The following is a 13,347-nucleotide window of genomic DNA, read 5'->3' on the forward strand; positions in this document are numbered from 1 at the left end:
AGTCAGCACAGCTCAGATGGATAGTACGCACTGAATGCAGGCGCGCGACCCAGGATCGAATCTCGGTGGTAGTACTTCTGAATACTATTTAGGTTGTGTGTAGGAATTATATACGGAGGCAGACTGTATGCATATTTCGAAAACCTCTTTGAAGATGTCCTCGCATTGTACTGACAGATTTGTTCCGACGCGCTCACGTTGACTTTTCTCCTGTCAAGATGCGTCGCCTTACATCTGTACGTATTTACATCCGCACGTATTAATCGTCACTCGCCATGAAAATAGAACTCTTGACAAACAGTCGGATGTAGCGCGAAATATCGTTGAGATGAAATAGTGTAGTGGGTAGGGTGCAAGGATGTCATCCTGTTAGTTTAAGATCGATTCCTTCTACCTCTGCCGTCTATTTCCGAGGACGCTACTTGTTATCTCGCGCGCCCGTAAACTTTTCAGATACGTTTTCGACTTCAGAAGGGTAAGTCACAACCCCGAATTAACTCGAGAGCAGCTTATTGAGAAGAAGATGCCAATCCAGGCACAAAAAGGAGCATCGCGACACAACTGTTCGCTCCGTCTAGCGTCTGTCTTGGGACGATATTCTTTTCACTCCATCATTGGATTTTCAGTCAACCAGTGGAGGTCGGTGAGTCTGCTACCGCCCATTGAAAAATTCTCGCTTGCGGTATTGATCGACTGTATGTCGGTATTGATCATTCAGACACATCTGTTGAGGGAGTCGATGTAGGTAGGGATAGGATCCGAGCTACTTCAGTTCCCGAGTTCAAGCCGACTGTTTTTGCTGTTGTTGGTCGTAGAAGTGAGGACCTACGGTCCAGTTGAGTCCATCCGCGCCAGCGCAACTGTGTCCCATCGTTGATGAGGGCTGCAAGAAGGAAAAACGTTTTAAAGTTTTTTGTATTTTTGTTGACTTTGTACGTTTCATCACACATAATTTGTGAAAGTGTTTCTCGGTATTACGAGCTCATTGTAGAGCAACGATGATGAAGTGCGAATTTGTTCTGGTTATTGCTGGCATATATAAGAGGTTTAGGGACAAGCCTTTGTGGTCACATTCTCCAAAACAGAACTCGAGATAGGCGTAGACTACGCCATAATCGTACTGGCAGTTACTCGAGTGCTGCAAGGAGTGCTCCTATTAGTTTCCCTCCGTTTTTTTGTGAGTTCATGCCCGTGCTTGCTTGGATTTATCCCGTCGATGAGACCTCGCCGTCGTGTACACTGTGATGGGCTTAGCCATTGGACAGTGTGTGTTATTCTCTTATTCATCATGGATGATTCCCTGGACATTTCCCTGGTGTTGTGTGAGCGTTGTAGTCTCAGTATTTTGCCTTTTTTCCAGAGCTAATTGTGTTTATTCTTACAATGGCCAAGACTCGGAACGCTCGGCAAGTGATGAGTAAAACTACGACATTTGATGGTGACAAGGCCCGAGATAGGAATCCACATGGCCGCCGACCAGTATCAACTCAGCGAACGGTCGCGACTTCAACACCGGTGAGACTGAACTGTTTTGGTGCTAATCCGTTTGTCAAGTTGTGTGTAAATTCAGGCTGGGACGACTACTACTACTGTTAGCAGGTCTTCGATAACTACGATAACTACTGAAACTCGTGATGGGGTTGTGACTTCGACTACGACTACCACAGTTATGAATTCCGAGCAGTAGAGCTCCTGACACTATTTCTTTGTAGTCTGATAGTTCACCAGTCCTAGTTTGCTAATAGCCTTTTCTAATCCGTGAGGTGTTGTGCTGGAGTTTTTGCTATGAAAGCTCGGGGAGTGATGGGGGAATACTTATGTGCATGCGTACTATTAGCTTGTGTCGGGCTGTCTCAGAGGTTTCTGCTGATGCCGGGAATGGCAGAGGCCAACTGGAGTGTTCCGCTTTCCGAGGCCGATCGGAAAGCGGAGACTACATCTCCCCAGTATTTGCACTCTACTCGGGCGTTTTGGGATTTGGACCTTGGGAAAAGCATGTCCGGACTTGGGACTCACAAGGGCAAGGTACAGATGGCTGCTGCCGGCTTAGATATTTCCACGCTAAAGATACGTGGAGCGATATTCGGTGTTCCTGTGTAGCTCAGTGATGATGTTATCGTGTGGGGTTGATGGGAGGTGTCGTTCCAGTCAGTGTTCCTGCCTTCTATCCATGTCTCCTACGCCGATCCGTACCTCGTCCGACTACACCACCACTCCTGTGTTCAAGCGGAATAGTCTTTACGTCAGTGAGGACACCGTTGACACTAGGTAGGTCTCGCGGGATGAACTATTACTATACCATGTAATACATAGCACTATTACTATGTAGAGGCATTAGCTAGAGTCTTGCGGCATCGAATGCTGCAGGTATGTGGTCGTGAGTGGCGGCTCCGTCTCGGGCTTGGGCAAGGGCACGGCTATCAGCAGCCTTGGAGTAGTACTCAAGAGCTACGGGTAGGTGCTACTGAACGGTCTAGTGGGAAACTTGGCTTTGATCAGCTACCGTGTCACCGCCATCAAGATCGATCCTTATCTGAATGTTGATGCCGGCACTATGAGCCCCTATGAACACGGCGAAGTGTAAGGCACTCTCGTCTTTGAATGGCAAGAGTTTGAACATTAGATATGTTCTTGATGACGGTGGAGAGGCCGATCTGGATCTCGGCAACTATGAGCGCTTCCTTGACATCACGTTGTCGTCTGCTCACAACATCACATCTGGGAAGATATACGAAAAAGTTATCAAGTAGGATCACTATCAATTTAATTGTTTGTTTATGGGAGTTCCTCAGGCGCGAAAGGACCGGCGACTATCTGGGTAAAACCGTTCAGATGATTCCGCACGTCACAGATGCCGTTCAAGATTGGATCCTCCAGGTCGCGGCTCAGCCGACTAGCAAGTAAGCCTTCGAGGTCATTGTTTACTCTGCATTACAAATATCTGATATCCTTATGGCCTCTATGTATCGATTACCAATGAGGAATATGATATATGGTGAACATATAATCAGAACGACGTCTTTATTTATAAGATTATGTATCCGATCTCCTGCATGCTGTCTACGGAGTTGTATGTTTGGTGTAGATCTCCTGGTGCTCCTCATATCTGCCTCATCGAGCTCGGTGGTACTGTTGGAGATATCGAAAGTGCGGTATATCTTGAAGCTCTTCAGCAGTTCCAGCATCGTAAGGACTAGGAACGCCAATGGCGGTCATTCTGTTCTCTCGCGTCTCTCAGGCGCTGGGATCGAAAACGTCTGTATGATTCATGTTGGACTTGTGCCGGTGATGGGTGTGGTCGGCGAGCAGAAAACTAAGTACTAATACCATCCCTTTGTCAAATCAGCAGCTAGTCCTTGTAGGCCTTGTCAACACTCCGTCAAGCTCCTTCGTGAGGCCGGTATCAAGCCTGACTTCCTCTTCTGTCGCTCAGAACAGCCCCTTCATGACGAGACGCGGTACGTGGCTGATGGCCTCCGATGCTCTCCACCAAACTTGTGTTGATCAGGGCTAAACTAGCGCTCTTCTGCCAGACCCCTGAGGACCATGTTATCAGTCTCCATGACGTCGCCAATGTTTATAAGGTGATTCTCAATGCGAGCTCATTGGTATCTTATGTGTGGGCAGGTTCCTCTGATGTTAGACGAACAGAATGTCGGCAAGCTGGTGTTGGAGTGTTTACATCTCGACGTCAACGGTCCCACCAGAAGCATCAAGCACGGCTTGCCTCTGTCGCCAGCCATCAATAAAACAACCGAGGATTCATCCGCTCCAGCTAACCTGACGGACTGGAGGGCGCTCGCTGAGAAGGCGGAGAAAATCAGTGAAGATGTAAGGCGTCTCCAATATGTGTGTTCTGTATTTTTTGGTGGTTTCATCAGGTTGTTATTGGCGTTGTTGGGAAGTACACTGGTCTGCAGGACTCGTATCTGTCGGTTATCAAGTCGCTGAAGCATGCCTCGATCGATGCGGGTGTCCGCCTGGTATAACTCTATGGTCCTATTGACGGTTGCTGAGGCGTGTCATTTCACAGGTCATCGAATGGATTGAGGCCTCGGACTTGGAGCCCAACCAACGTACACACGCCCCTGAGCGCTACGACTCGGCATGGAAGCGTCTGAAGGAGTGCCATGGTATCCTTTGCCCTGGTGGCTTTGGTGATCGCGGTATAGAAGGCAAGGCTCTTTGCGCTAGGTGAGGCGAGCTACAGTAGGGACCCCATTGAGTGGTGTTTGGTCGTTAGATACTGCCGTGAGACCAATACGCCATACTTTGGTATTTGCTTGGGGCTCCAGACTGCTGTAATTTCCTATTGCCGTGATGTGCTTGGCCTCGAGGATGCCAACTCGGCTGAGTTCGACCCCTCCGCTGATACTCAGTGCTGTGTGTTCATGCCCGAAGTCTCTACTACAGCTATGGGAGGTGGGATCAGGTTTCCGCGGTAGCCGAGGTCATGACTACTCTTGCGATCAAGGTACCATGAGGCTCGGATCCCGTGTCACTATAATCAAGGATCCCGATAGCCTCGCTTATAAGCTCTATGGCGGTCAGCCCGTCATCTACGAGAGACACCGTCATCGCTATGAGGTGAGGTTGCTATAGAGAGCTGCACTTGATCAGTGGTATGGACCATGCGCTCAGGTGAATCCTCAGCTTGTTCCTCAACTCGAGGCTGCTGGTATGCGTTTCGTAGGGATAGACGAGCGCGGTCAGAGGATGGAGATTGCAGAGATCCCTTCTCTCGATTTCTTCCTTTGCACCCAGTTCCACCCTGAGTTCAAGTCCAGGCCGATGCGCCCGAGGTGAATCAGATGGGTGTTTCTGGCATTGTGACTGTTCTTCCATTTCAGCCCTCCCTTCCTCGGGTTTGTTCTTGCAGCATCCGGCAAGCTGAGTTCGCGTTTGGAGGCCGACGGTGGATTTTTGAAGCCCGGTGCCGGATGGCTCGCTCATCACTGAGTATGACTATAAAGTATCGAAAGCTCTACGCTTCTACGTCAGCTTATATACTCTATTATGTAAATGTTTCCATGTTGGAGATGTACCCCAAGACTGGTGCTCTTCCTTAATTCAGTGGTATATTCTGTTGGGAGAAGAGGGATCAGTGTTGTGTGACTCGAGTAAACGGCCACTTCATGTACAGTATGAGATTCCCCCTTGGGAATGTGGCAGCGAATAAAAGGGATCCACTCGGTATTCGTTCACTATTACTACTCATAATGGACGAGAGCGAATATGCTGCTCGTGATTGTTGGCGAGCTAGACTTAACCACCTCATGAAACTTGTCATTTTGTTTGTTAGCACAATTCTGAAAATTCACCCCAGACCAGCCAGTTGTGAGACCTAAAGAGACAGAATATTTGAATTGAAGAGGGTAGAATAATTTTTCAGTTTTCAACTTAGCTCATTCCAACGACTAGCGTTCATCCTCTATTGGCGAATTTGTTTTAAAAGCAGTTTGGCGCAGTGGATAGCGTGTTGGGCTCTTAACCCAAAGGTCCCTTGATCGAAGCGAGGAGCTGCTAATTATGCACGCCCATAGGCCAACTTCACATGGGAATAAATCATATAGTAAATGAAGGTCACAATCCTGTGTTGTACACTGCTTGCTCAGAAGGTGTATCGTAACACGTTTTCTGTTTTCACTTGTTCACTGAAACTACAGCAAATGATCGCCGAATGACTTTGCGGGCAACCGCGACTCTTCGCGATCGCCCGCAAGTGAACCGACGCACTGAGAATTTTACTGGACAGAACACGCCTCATCGAACAGCGATGTGTTAGCTTTGCAGACTAAGCACGTGATGATCAGTTGTACCTCGAACTTGAAAGGAATCTATACGCTTCGAGTTGACAGTAAACTATCTCAAGATGACGAGTTACCCCAACAACTGCAGCCCCATTCCCACTTGGCGAAACCTCGAATCTATGGATGAACAACACGATACTTAGTCACAGATACGCTGGAAACCGGCTGAGAACGACTGGCAAATGAATCTGCACGAGGTAGAATCGGTGCCTGTCGTCTTCTTTCGTCAAGGGTGTGAGGGTTTGACTGATTACATTCCAGCACAGCAGTCGGATGCCTAGATTTACTCCTCCATAGCACGAGTACGGGCAACGCGAATCTTCTCGTAGACACGCTGCTTCCTCTGCTTGAGGTTGAGCTTCTTGGAGCGAGTGTAGTTGTTGCCGCTGGGAGTGACAATAGTGTTGCCCTTGCGGACGACACCAGGGTGGGCCTCCTTCTTGGGAGCGGGCATGGGGTTGGCGCGGATAGCGGCGTGGCACTTAGTGTAGGCCTCTTCCAAGTTATCAGCGTTAAGACCAGCCTTGATGTAAGCGGCGAAGTGCTTCTCGTACTCCTCGGGCTCATCCTCCAGCATCTGGTTCATGTACTCGGCGATATGGTTACCGAAGATACGGTCACGATGGACCTCAGCGTCGTACTCGCCCTCGCCCTTGCCTTCATCAGGGGCCTCGTAGCCAGGGAAACGCTTGGGGTTATGGGGGATATCGAGTCCACCATCGGCGGCACCCTTCATGGCACCGAAGACACGAGCACCGACGGTAGTACGGACGAGACCAACATCGAGAACGCACTTGAAGGGCCTCTTCTCTCCCTCGTACTCCTCATCAGCGACATAGTACTCCTCACCATCGATCTCCTTCTGGCCCTCGAAGGTAGAGTCGAGACCGAGCTTCTTGAGAGTACGACGAGCAACGAGGAGACCAGTGGCGTAGGCGGCAGAGTAGTTCTTAAGACCGACGGGGATACCGTAGTTCTTGAGCTCAGTGGACTCAGCAGCGGCAAGAACGCGATCACCAGTGATAGTGGCGTAGATGACTTGGCAGATGACCTTAGTGTTGGTGATACGGACGACAAGACGATACTTGGGAGTGTTGTACTTGTTCTTGTCCTGCTTCACCATACGGCGACGCTGGAAGTAATCAGTCTTACCCTCACGTCTTCGGCGATACTTGGTTTGATAACGCTTATGGTACGCCTTATTCTTGTAGACCTTGACAAAAGCCTGAGACAACAGAACAGCACACAAAAAATGAGTTCAATCATAATAACCACACGGACTCAAACCATTCCAACGACAATTCCAACACCGAAAATATTCCCACACAACTAGCTGCCTCAAACGTGGTTGATGAGAGCAAGGACCCCCGGAGTAAACTTCTCCGTTATGAGGCAAAACTCGCAGCAGATTTGACGACGAAATTGCACCCTCAAACGCAGCGAGCCACAAGGGTGAGCCAAAGGTAGCGAACGACCGGTGAGTCGATCCCATTGTATTACCATGCTTGAATCGACAGCGAAGATGACGAGTCTGGTGTCGGGCAAGCACGGAGGACACTGACCACCAAATCGATCACGTGATCGATAGCCAGCACATTTGCGTCGGAGCTCCTGACCACCTCTATGCCTCGGCAGGATTGCTACTGAGATCCGTCACGTCGCATGTCTGCGGTTTCCGAAAAGATTGTAAAGGCTCCCGGCCGTGCCCTCACTGAGTTGGAGCAGAATGTCGCCAGAGCTATAACTGAGATCGAGGCCAGCAGCCCCGAGATGAAGGTTCTTCTCAAGTAGTAGTCAGATATAAGGACACTTCGTTATTATGTCAACCATATTCTCCTGGGCGTTTTGTAGTATAGCATGTGTTTTTTCGATGCGTGTGAATCGTCCTCGACTGAATGCTCATTGTCAGGAACATCGTCTTCGGTTCTGCTAAGGAGATTGAGGTCAAGGCTGACAGGAAGGCCATCGTTGTCTTCTTCCCCGCCAGGGTACTACAGAAGGCCGAGTTTCGTGTTCTCGCTCCTGCTAAGATCTACACACTGGTTCAACTGGATGTTTTCAGGTGTGGAAGGCCGTCCAAAAGGTCCAGGGCCGTTTGATCCACGAGCTCGAGAAGAAGTTCCCCAAGCAGCAGGTCATGTTCGTTGCCCAGAGGACCATCCTCGACAAGGACTTCCGTCGCCGTGGCCTCAAGGTCCGCCCACGCAGCCGTACTCTCACCTCTGTCCATGAGGCCATGCTCGATGACATCGTTGGACCTGCTGAGATCACTGGCAAGAGGACTCACGTCTCCGTCGACGGCCGCAAGACCCTCAAAGTGTAATAGTTCTAGCTTTTGTGACACTGCTCTGTTTTTCTATTTCTCGTTCTCCTTCAGTATGCTTGAGCAGACTGATGCCCACCAGGAGGACAGGTTCGCCGCCTACTCCGCTGTCTACATGAAGCTCACCAACAAGCCCGCTCTCTTTATGTTCGAAGCTTAAAGAGGGTGTAGATGGCGTCGTTACGGTTACGTACCACTAGCAATCCGAGCCAAGAACATCATAAGTCGTTTTGAGTTGGTCAGTGGTTATCACAGGGGGTAGAAGCACACGTGTCGACTTGCGAACTTATTCGGTATGTCCGATTCATGGATTTCAGTCTCACAAGGAAAGTTGAGTACTTCCGATATTTTGCATGGAAGTGAGATTGTGGACGCCTCCACATACAATGTAGTTTCACCCGTGATGTGAAAAACACTAGTGGAAAGTATATATCACGACTGCTGCGTATCCGCGAATATCGCGTTTTTCACCGAGTTTGAAGTTAAACGGGTGAAACTCCAGTATTGTAGCCTACGAAAATCATTTTCCAGTAGAATCTTCAAGTTGCTCGAAAAATCCGCGACAAGTCCAATTGGTTAATTCGGTTTATTTTACACTTTGCAAGTCACCTTTTCATATGCAATTTGAAGGATTGAAAAGCGCTCGAGTTTGTCTGTCATTCGTTAGACTAACCAGAGAACCCAACACCGATTTCCTGAAAATATTCACCGCATTCCTTGGTTAAACATAGTGCAAATAATCAACTGTAGGCAGCAGTGTCACTCATGATACAGTGTGCTCAGACGCTGTTCTCAAGTATCGCACTGGCTGGGTCTATCTTACCGCTCTTCAGCAAGTTCAAGTGTTTACGTAGCTGGTCAACCGATGCTAGATTCAAACCCAACGGTGGGTCGAGTCGCCGTGCCTGGAATAGGACGAGTCCTATTCCAACATCCACTCGGAAGCCTACTGCATAGTATTCTCTAATTCTTCCAATGAGCTCTTGCTTTTTAGCAGTCTCCGTCAACTGCGTGGCCTTTTCAGAGCTGCCCAGACCCCGACCCTGGTTAGCCTGAATCAGCTCCGAGATCGTTCGCGTATTATCGGACAACACGTACCTTCATCCGTCGCTCAGCTGCTTCGGCTGCTGCCTGTCGCTTCTCCTCTGCTGACATGCCAAGTGTATCATAACCATTACCAGTTGCTTTACCTAAAGACCACCACTCAGTTTCGGCGGAGGACTATTTGGGCCTACCGGAACCCCAACTTGCTCGTTGTCCTTCGACCCGAGAATACTCTTGTGCTTGTAATTTTCTCGCATATTCGTAGTCCTGCAAGTAAACCGTCAATGCGATGTCCCAAAGAACATTTCTTTTACCGATTGACGCTTCCTCGGCTGCGTGGAATCTACGGAGTCCGTAGAGCAACAGGCTCCCATTAGATAAAATACAAAACCGCTGAGCTTCGACATGAAATTATACGACGAATCCGATTCAGCGCTCCGAAGCGCTCAAGACGGATTGGGTCACCCCGAATCTAAATGCTGGCAATCACTTGCTGAGCAATTATAGTAGAGGCCAGTCAGAACAGTCAAAGAGCGCATGAAAATGTGAACAAGCAACGCGACGTGGCAACGACATCATACAAAAGCCGCGTGGTGGACCTAACATACATAGAACAGATTGATGGAGTCGACACTAACACCAGGAGTCCGAGAGAAATGGTAGTAGCATACACTCAACCACATACCACACCTTCCGGGAATCTACGGAGGCGTGGAGTATATGCCAATGGACTACAGTGTGGCAACCCACAATGTAGTGTAGCTTCCACGAAGTCGTTCCTACTCGCCAAAGTCGTTCTGAACTCCCCACAGGTGCTATCGGCAGGTCACATATGCGTCGAGTGGCGGTACTCACAAGTAGACGCCAGCGAGCCCAGCATATGATGGAATTCGCTGTACTCGGACGGGAACCAACCAGCCCAGTAACTATACCCAGAAAATGATGCAAGGCGTACGACGAAAGCAATGGACTGTATCAGGCCGAGGCCAATGAGAGTTCCTACAAACGAACGTAACGACTGCTCGTGGGTAGTCTCGAGGAAAGCTGATATTAGCACTCAGACGGGAGTCGTTGAGAACTTGTCCTGCGTGGCCCTGTGGGATGAATGATGCAGACAGCCCAAGGACAGAGAAATGTCATCGTATAAGCAGCACTTAACCGTTCATGCCTACGAAAGCCTCAAAATTCACATCCAACCCTTGAGAGCAAGCAACTCAACTCTGTCAAGTGCAAGGGAAATAATATTCGGCAAAGCCAATATAGTATCCAATGGGAAGAAACTGTAGGGCTATTCACTCAAAAGAAACTCCCACGATTTCTCCGCTTATACGAAAAAGCAGCGGCCGTTACGGCTCTACTTCTTCGACGCTTAGGCTTGCCCTCATACTCCTCATAAGGTTCCAGCTCCGTATCTTCCACTGGCATATTCGGAGGCCTCATGTCCGACCCGAGCAAGGCGTTGGCCAGAGACACCCAATCCTCGATGAAGACGCCAACGTTGTGCAAGGCTTCATGCAGACCAACTCCTCCACCGCTAGAGAAGACCTCCACCATTTTCGTCGATGCAGTCACTTCCCGGTCCGCCGCCCACGTTCGTGAATACAAGAGTTTACTGCGAACATCCGAGAACTGTGCGAAAATTCTAATCATACCTTCCAAAGCCTCGCTCGTTGACTCACGAGCTGTCTTCACATTCTCTGCCTTGGCTACGAGCACCTCTCGAATATCCACTGCAGAGGCCAACAACTTCGAGCTCAGCTCATTCAGCAGCGGTCGTACTGGCTCCAGTAACAGCCGATCGGACGTGGAACTCATCCTCTCGTCACAGTTCTTCAAACTGTCATAAGCTACTAGTGCACTAGTGATAACGCGAGTGACGAGCCTCTGCGCGCACAGTATAGATTTTGCATGCACTTTACAGCGAGATGGATTGATACCTAGTAAGCCTAGAAATACAGTCTCTTCGTCCGCCCAAGGATTCTCCGCAATTCTCGCAGAGTTGGCTTCCAGCAACATCGTGCCCGTCTCCAACAAGTCCTTGAAACCTTCATTAGGCTTGGTACTGTCCGCATCACGCTGCACTAAGGCCTCAATCCCTGAGGCCACCACCCCAGCTACCGTCCCTATCTCATTCGCTGTACCCCGGGCCAGTCGACGACAGCAGAACGTGGGATAAGTCACCACGCAGAGCACGAGGGAGACCAACAGACCCAGCACGGTAAACAACATACGAAGAGCTGCGAGGTCTCTTCTCTTGACCTCTGACAACGTATCATCGATACCATTTGCAAAGCCTACAATAACAAAGGTGGTACACATCTGCATGCCGGCATACCCTATCTTGGGCATTTGCATTAGGAACTTGGCCGCGCTCGCAACTGTGAAAAGCTCCAGCATAAACGCATCCTTGTTGTTGGGGTGAACTGTTACAGCGATCAAAGCCAGCACGCCGCCCAAGAGGGCTCCCATGAGACGACGGAAACCCTTACCGAGAGTAGCACCGAGGGTCGGGAGAAAACACGTGATCGCTGATACAGCGATCCAGTACCCCTCGGTCTTCACAATCTCGTATTGGGTACCAATAGCGAGTATAGACAGGAGTATTATAGTGAGTGTGATACACAATCTCAGAGGAAAGGAGACCTTCTCACTAGTAGGTGTCACCGGAGGGTATAGCGGCTGACGAGCCCACGCCAATGGATGTCGCAGCCATATGGGCAACGGGATCTGACACAGGAAAAGGAGTTATAATAATGCACAACTGATAACTTCTTTACATAGCTCTCAGTAGTCCTCAAAGTCTTCCCTTCAGAACTCTTCAAGCGAGCATATTCCGCCGCGAGAATCGAGAACCGTGGAGTGGCCAACATAGCCGACTCAGCGCGAGCCATTTCTCTTGCCGATACCAAGACAGACTTCCGATCAGCAACATCCCTACTATAGTTCATCATCGTCTCCTTTATTTGTATTCGAAGGCGCTTCCCGGCCTCTTCCAACTCGTCAGGATCGTATCGCTCAGGCCCGTCGCGAAGTAGTGCAATGCTGCCCGAAACGAGATACCACATATCAGTCTGTACGGGCTCCCAGAAGTACTTCACCGCCGCCGAACTGAAGGCGTCCAACGTACAGGAGACTCTCAGGCAGTCCAGGAAGCCCGTCATTCGGAATACGCACAGCTTGAGGGCGTTATTAGTCGTACTGGACAGTACAGCGCGACGTGAATTCGACAATTTCTGAAGTTTCCGTTCGAGCTCAGCTCGGTGCCTTTCGCCGTCCAGGATAAAACATATAGAAGACTCCAGAAAACTCGTGGAGGAATGCTCATAGAGCGGCAATGGGTCAGGCTGGCTGCGGGGTAGCCAGTTGAAAGAATTGAGTATAGTCACTAGAGTTAGTGGTACAAAACCAGCAATACACCCAGCGAGCATTTCCGAGAAGATCTTCACGAAGGGCAGGGCGCCACCAAAAGTCACCACACTGTACATCCTCAGCAAGCAACTTATATACGAATACACATTAACGAACTTGGACCGTTGTCCTGTCGCCACAGCAAAGCAAACGGGCATAGCCAATAGAGTACCCCAGAAGGGATTATAAATACCACGGTTCAGGACAGTAGCGAATGATACAACAGCGCTCGCCAGGCACGCTCCTCCGCAACTTCCCATGAAGATCTTCCACGACATAGCACGAGCCGTAGGGAAGTCCAGCGAACTCGTGTTCAACGACCATACTATAGCCAACGCCTGAGAAAAGAGGTCAACACAGAACCTTCCCCAGCTTGAGCGTCTCAAGCCGGGCGAGAAAATACGAATGTGGTCAACTATGTGTGTGTTGAGAATATGAGAATCCCGAGGAAATTCCGAAATGCTTATGCTGATTTCTGTACACTGTTCGTGTGTAAACTCCTATATATAAATTGATAAATACATTCCCCAACTCAGCTGAGGATACCGAACATATATTCCAACACTGGTTTTACGTAAAGGTGACTGTTGAGGCTGTCTTCCAAGAGCGGCATGAATTGCGGTATAGCACACAGGCAGGCCACGACACCTGTATAAAGAGCGTTGAGCAGCTGATACCGTGGGAACTGGGGAATAACATAACTCGATGCGGCCCAGGACATGTCTAGTTGGGACTATAAGACATGAAAGAACTCTCTGAGGA

At 49.5% G+C, this 13,347-nt stretch overlaps 4 protein-coding genes and 1 non-coding gene across 5 annotated transcripts; 3 read left to right on the forward strand and 2 right to left on the reverse strand.

Moving 5' to 3' along the window:
* Window positions 1-2,170: 2,170 nt before the first annotated feature.
* On the forward strand, window positions 2,171-4,959 carry Pmar_PMAR005233 (CTP synthase, putative; the record flags this gene model as incomplete). The annotated part of the gene is made up of 16 exons (XM_002786483.1): window positions 2,171-2,268; window positions 2,368-2,454; window positions 2,500-2,580; window positions 2,624-2,746; window positions 2,793-2,900; window positions 3,086-3,186; window positions 3,239-3,317; window positions 3,363-3,458; window positions 3,509-3,584; window positions 3,628-3,831; window positions 3,882-3,983; window positions 4,034-4,194; window positions 4,244-4,422; window positions 4,475-4,587; window positions 4,642-4,802; window positions 4,851-4,959. The coding sequence occupies 16 exons, from the start codon at window positions 2,171-2,173 to the stop codon at window positions 4,957-4,959; spliced, it is 1,878 nt and encodes a 625-aa protein (XP_002786529.1).
* A 494-nt stretch (window positions 4,960-5,453) lies between these two features.
* Window positions 5,454-5,526, forward strand: Pmar_PMAR005234. The gene has a single exon. It is a non-coding gene; the product is annotated as a tRNA-Lys (tRNA).
* Window positions 5,527-5,983: 457 nt separating this feature from the next.
* Pmar_PMAR005235 (60S ribosomal protein L5, putative) lies at window positions 5,984-7,332 on the reverse strand. The gene is made up of 2 exons (XM_002786484.1): window positions 7,311-7,332; window positions 5,984-7,035 (listed from the first exon to the last, which is right to left on the reverse strand). Exons 1-2 carry the CDS (start codon window positions 7,311-7,313, stop codon window positions 6,094-6,096), a joined length of 945 nt encoding a protein of 314 aa, XP_002786530.1. The 5' UTR covers window positions 7,314-7,332; the 3' UTR covers window positions 5,984-6,093.
* A 103-nt stretch (window positions 7,333-7,435) lies between these two features.
* Pmar_PMAR005236 (40S ribosomal protein S7, putative) lies at window positions 7,436-8,356 on the forward strand. Its single transcript, XM_002786485.1, has 4 exons — window positions 7,436-7,597; window positions 7,720-7,798; window positions 7,873-8,129; window positions 8,188-8,356. Exons 1-4 carry the CDS (start codon window positions 7,473-7,475, stop codon window positions 8,291-8,293), a joined length of 567 nt encoding a protein of 188 aa, XP_002786531.1. The 5' UTR covers window positions 7,436-7,472; the 3' UTR covers window positions 8,294-8,356.
* A 556-nt stretch (window positions 8,357-8,912) lies between these two features.
* Pmar_PMAR005237 (hypothetical protein) lies at window positions 8,913-13,316 on the reverse strand (the record flags this gene model as incomplete). The annotated part of the gene is made up of 8 exons (XM_002786486.1): window positions 13,160-13,316; window positions 11,955-12,923; window positions 10,536-11,904; window positions 10,033-10,103; window positions 9,369-9,444; window positions 9,232-9,323; window positions 9,084-9,185; window positions 8,913-9,038 (listed from the first exon to the last, which is right to left on the reverse strand). The coding sequence occupies exons 1-8, from the start codon at window positions 13,304-13,306 to the stop codon at window positions 8,913-8,915; spliced, it is 2,952 nt and encodes a 983-aa protein (XP_002786532.1). The 5' UTR covers window positions 13,307-13,316.
* Window positions 13,317-13,347: the final 31 nt, after the last annotated feature.

Source organism: Perkinsus marinus (genome assembly GCF_000006405.1).
Source record: "Perkinsus marinus ATCC 50983 genomic scaffold scf_1104296931384, whole genome shotgun sequence".
NCBI classification, from domain to species: Eukaryota; Perkinsozoa; order Perkinsida; family Perkinsidae; genus Perkinsus; species Perkinsus marinus.

Bases quoted from the DNA above. Each gene is read 5' to 3' on its own strand.
- Pmar_PMAR005236 (XM_002786485.1), top strand. From the start codon at position 7,473: ATGTCTGCGGTTTCCGAAAAGATTGTAAAGGCTCCCGGCCGTGCCCTC. The intron at 7,598-7,719 runs GTAGTAGTCAGA...GCTCATTGTCAG, and splicing joins GAGATGAAGGTTCTTCTCAA to GAACATCGTCTTCGGTTCTG. The intron at 7,799-7,872 runs GTACTACAGAAG...GGATGTTTTCAG, and splicing joins TTGTCTTCTTCCCCGCCAGG to GTGTGGAAGGCCGTCCAAAA.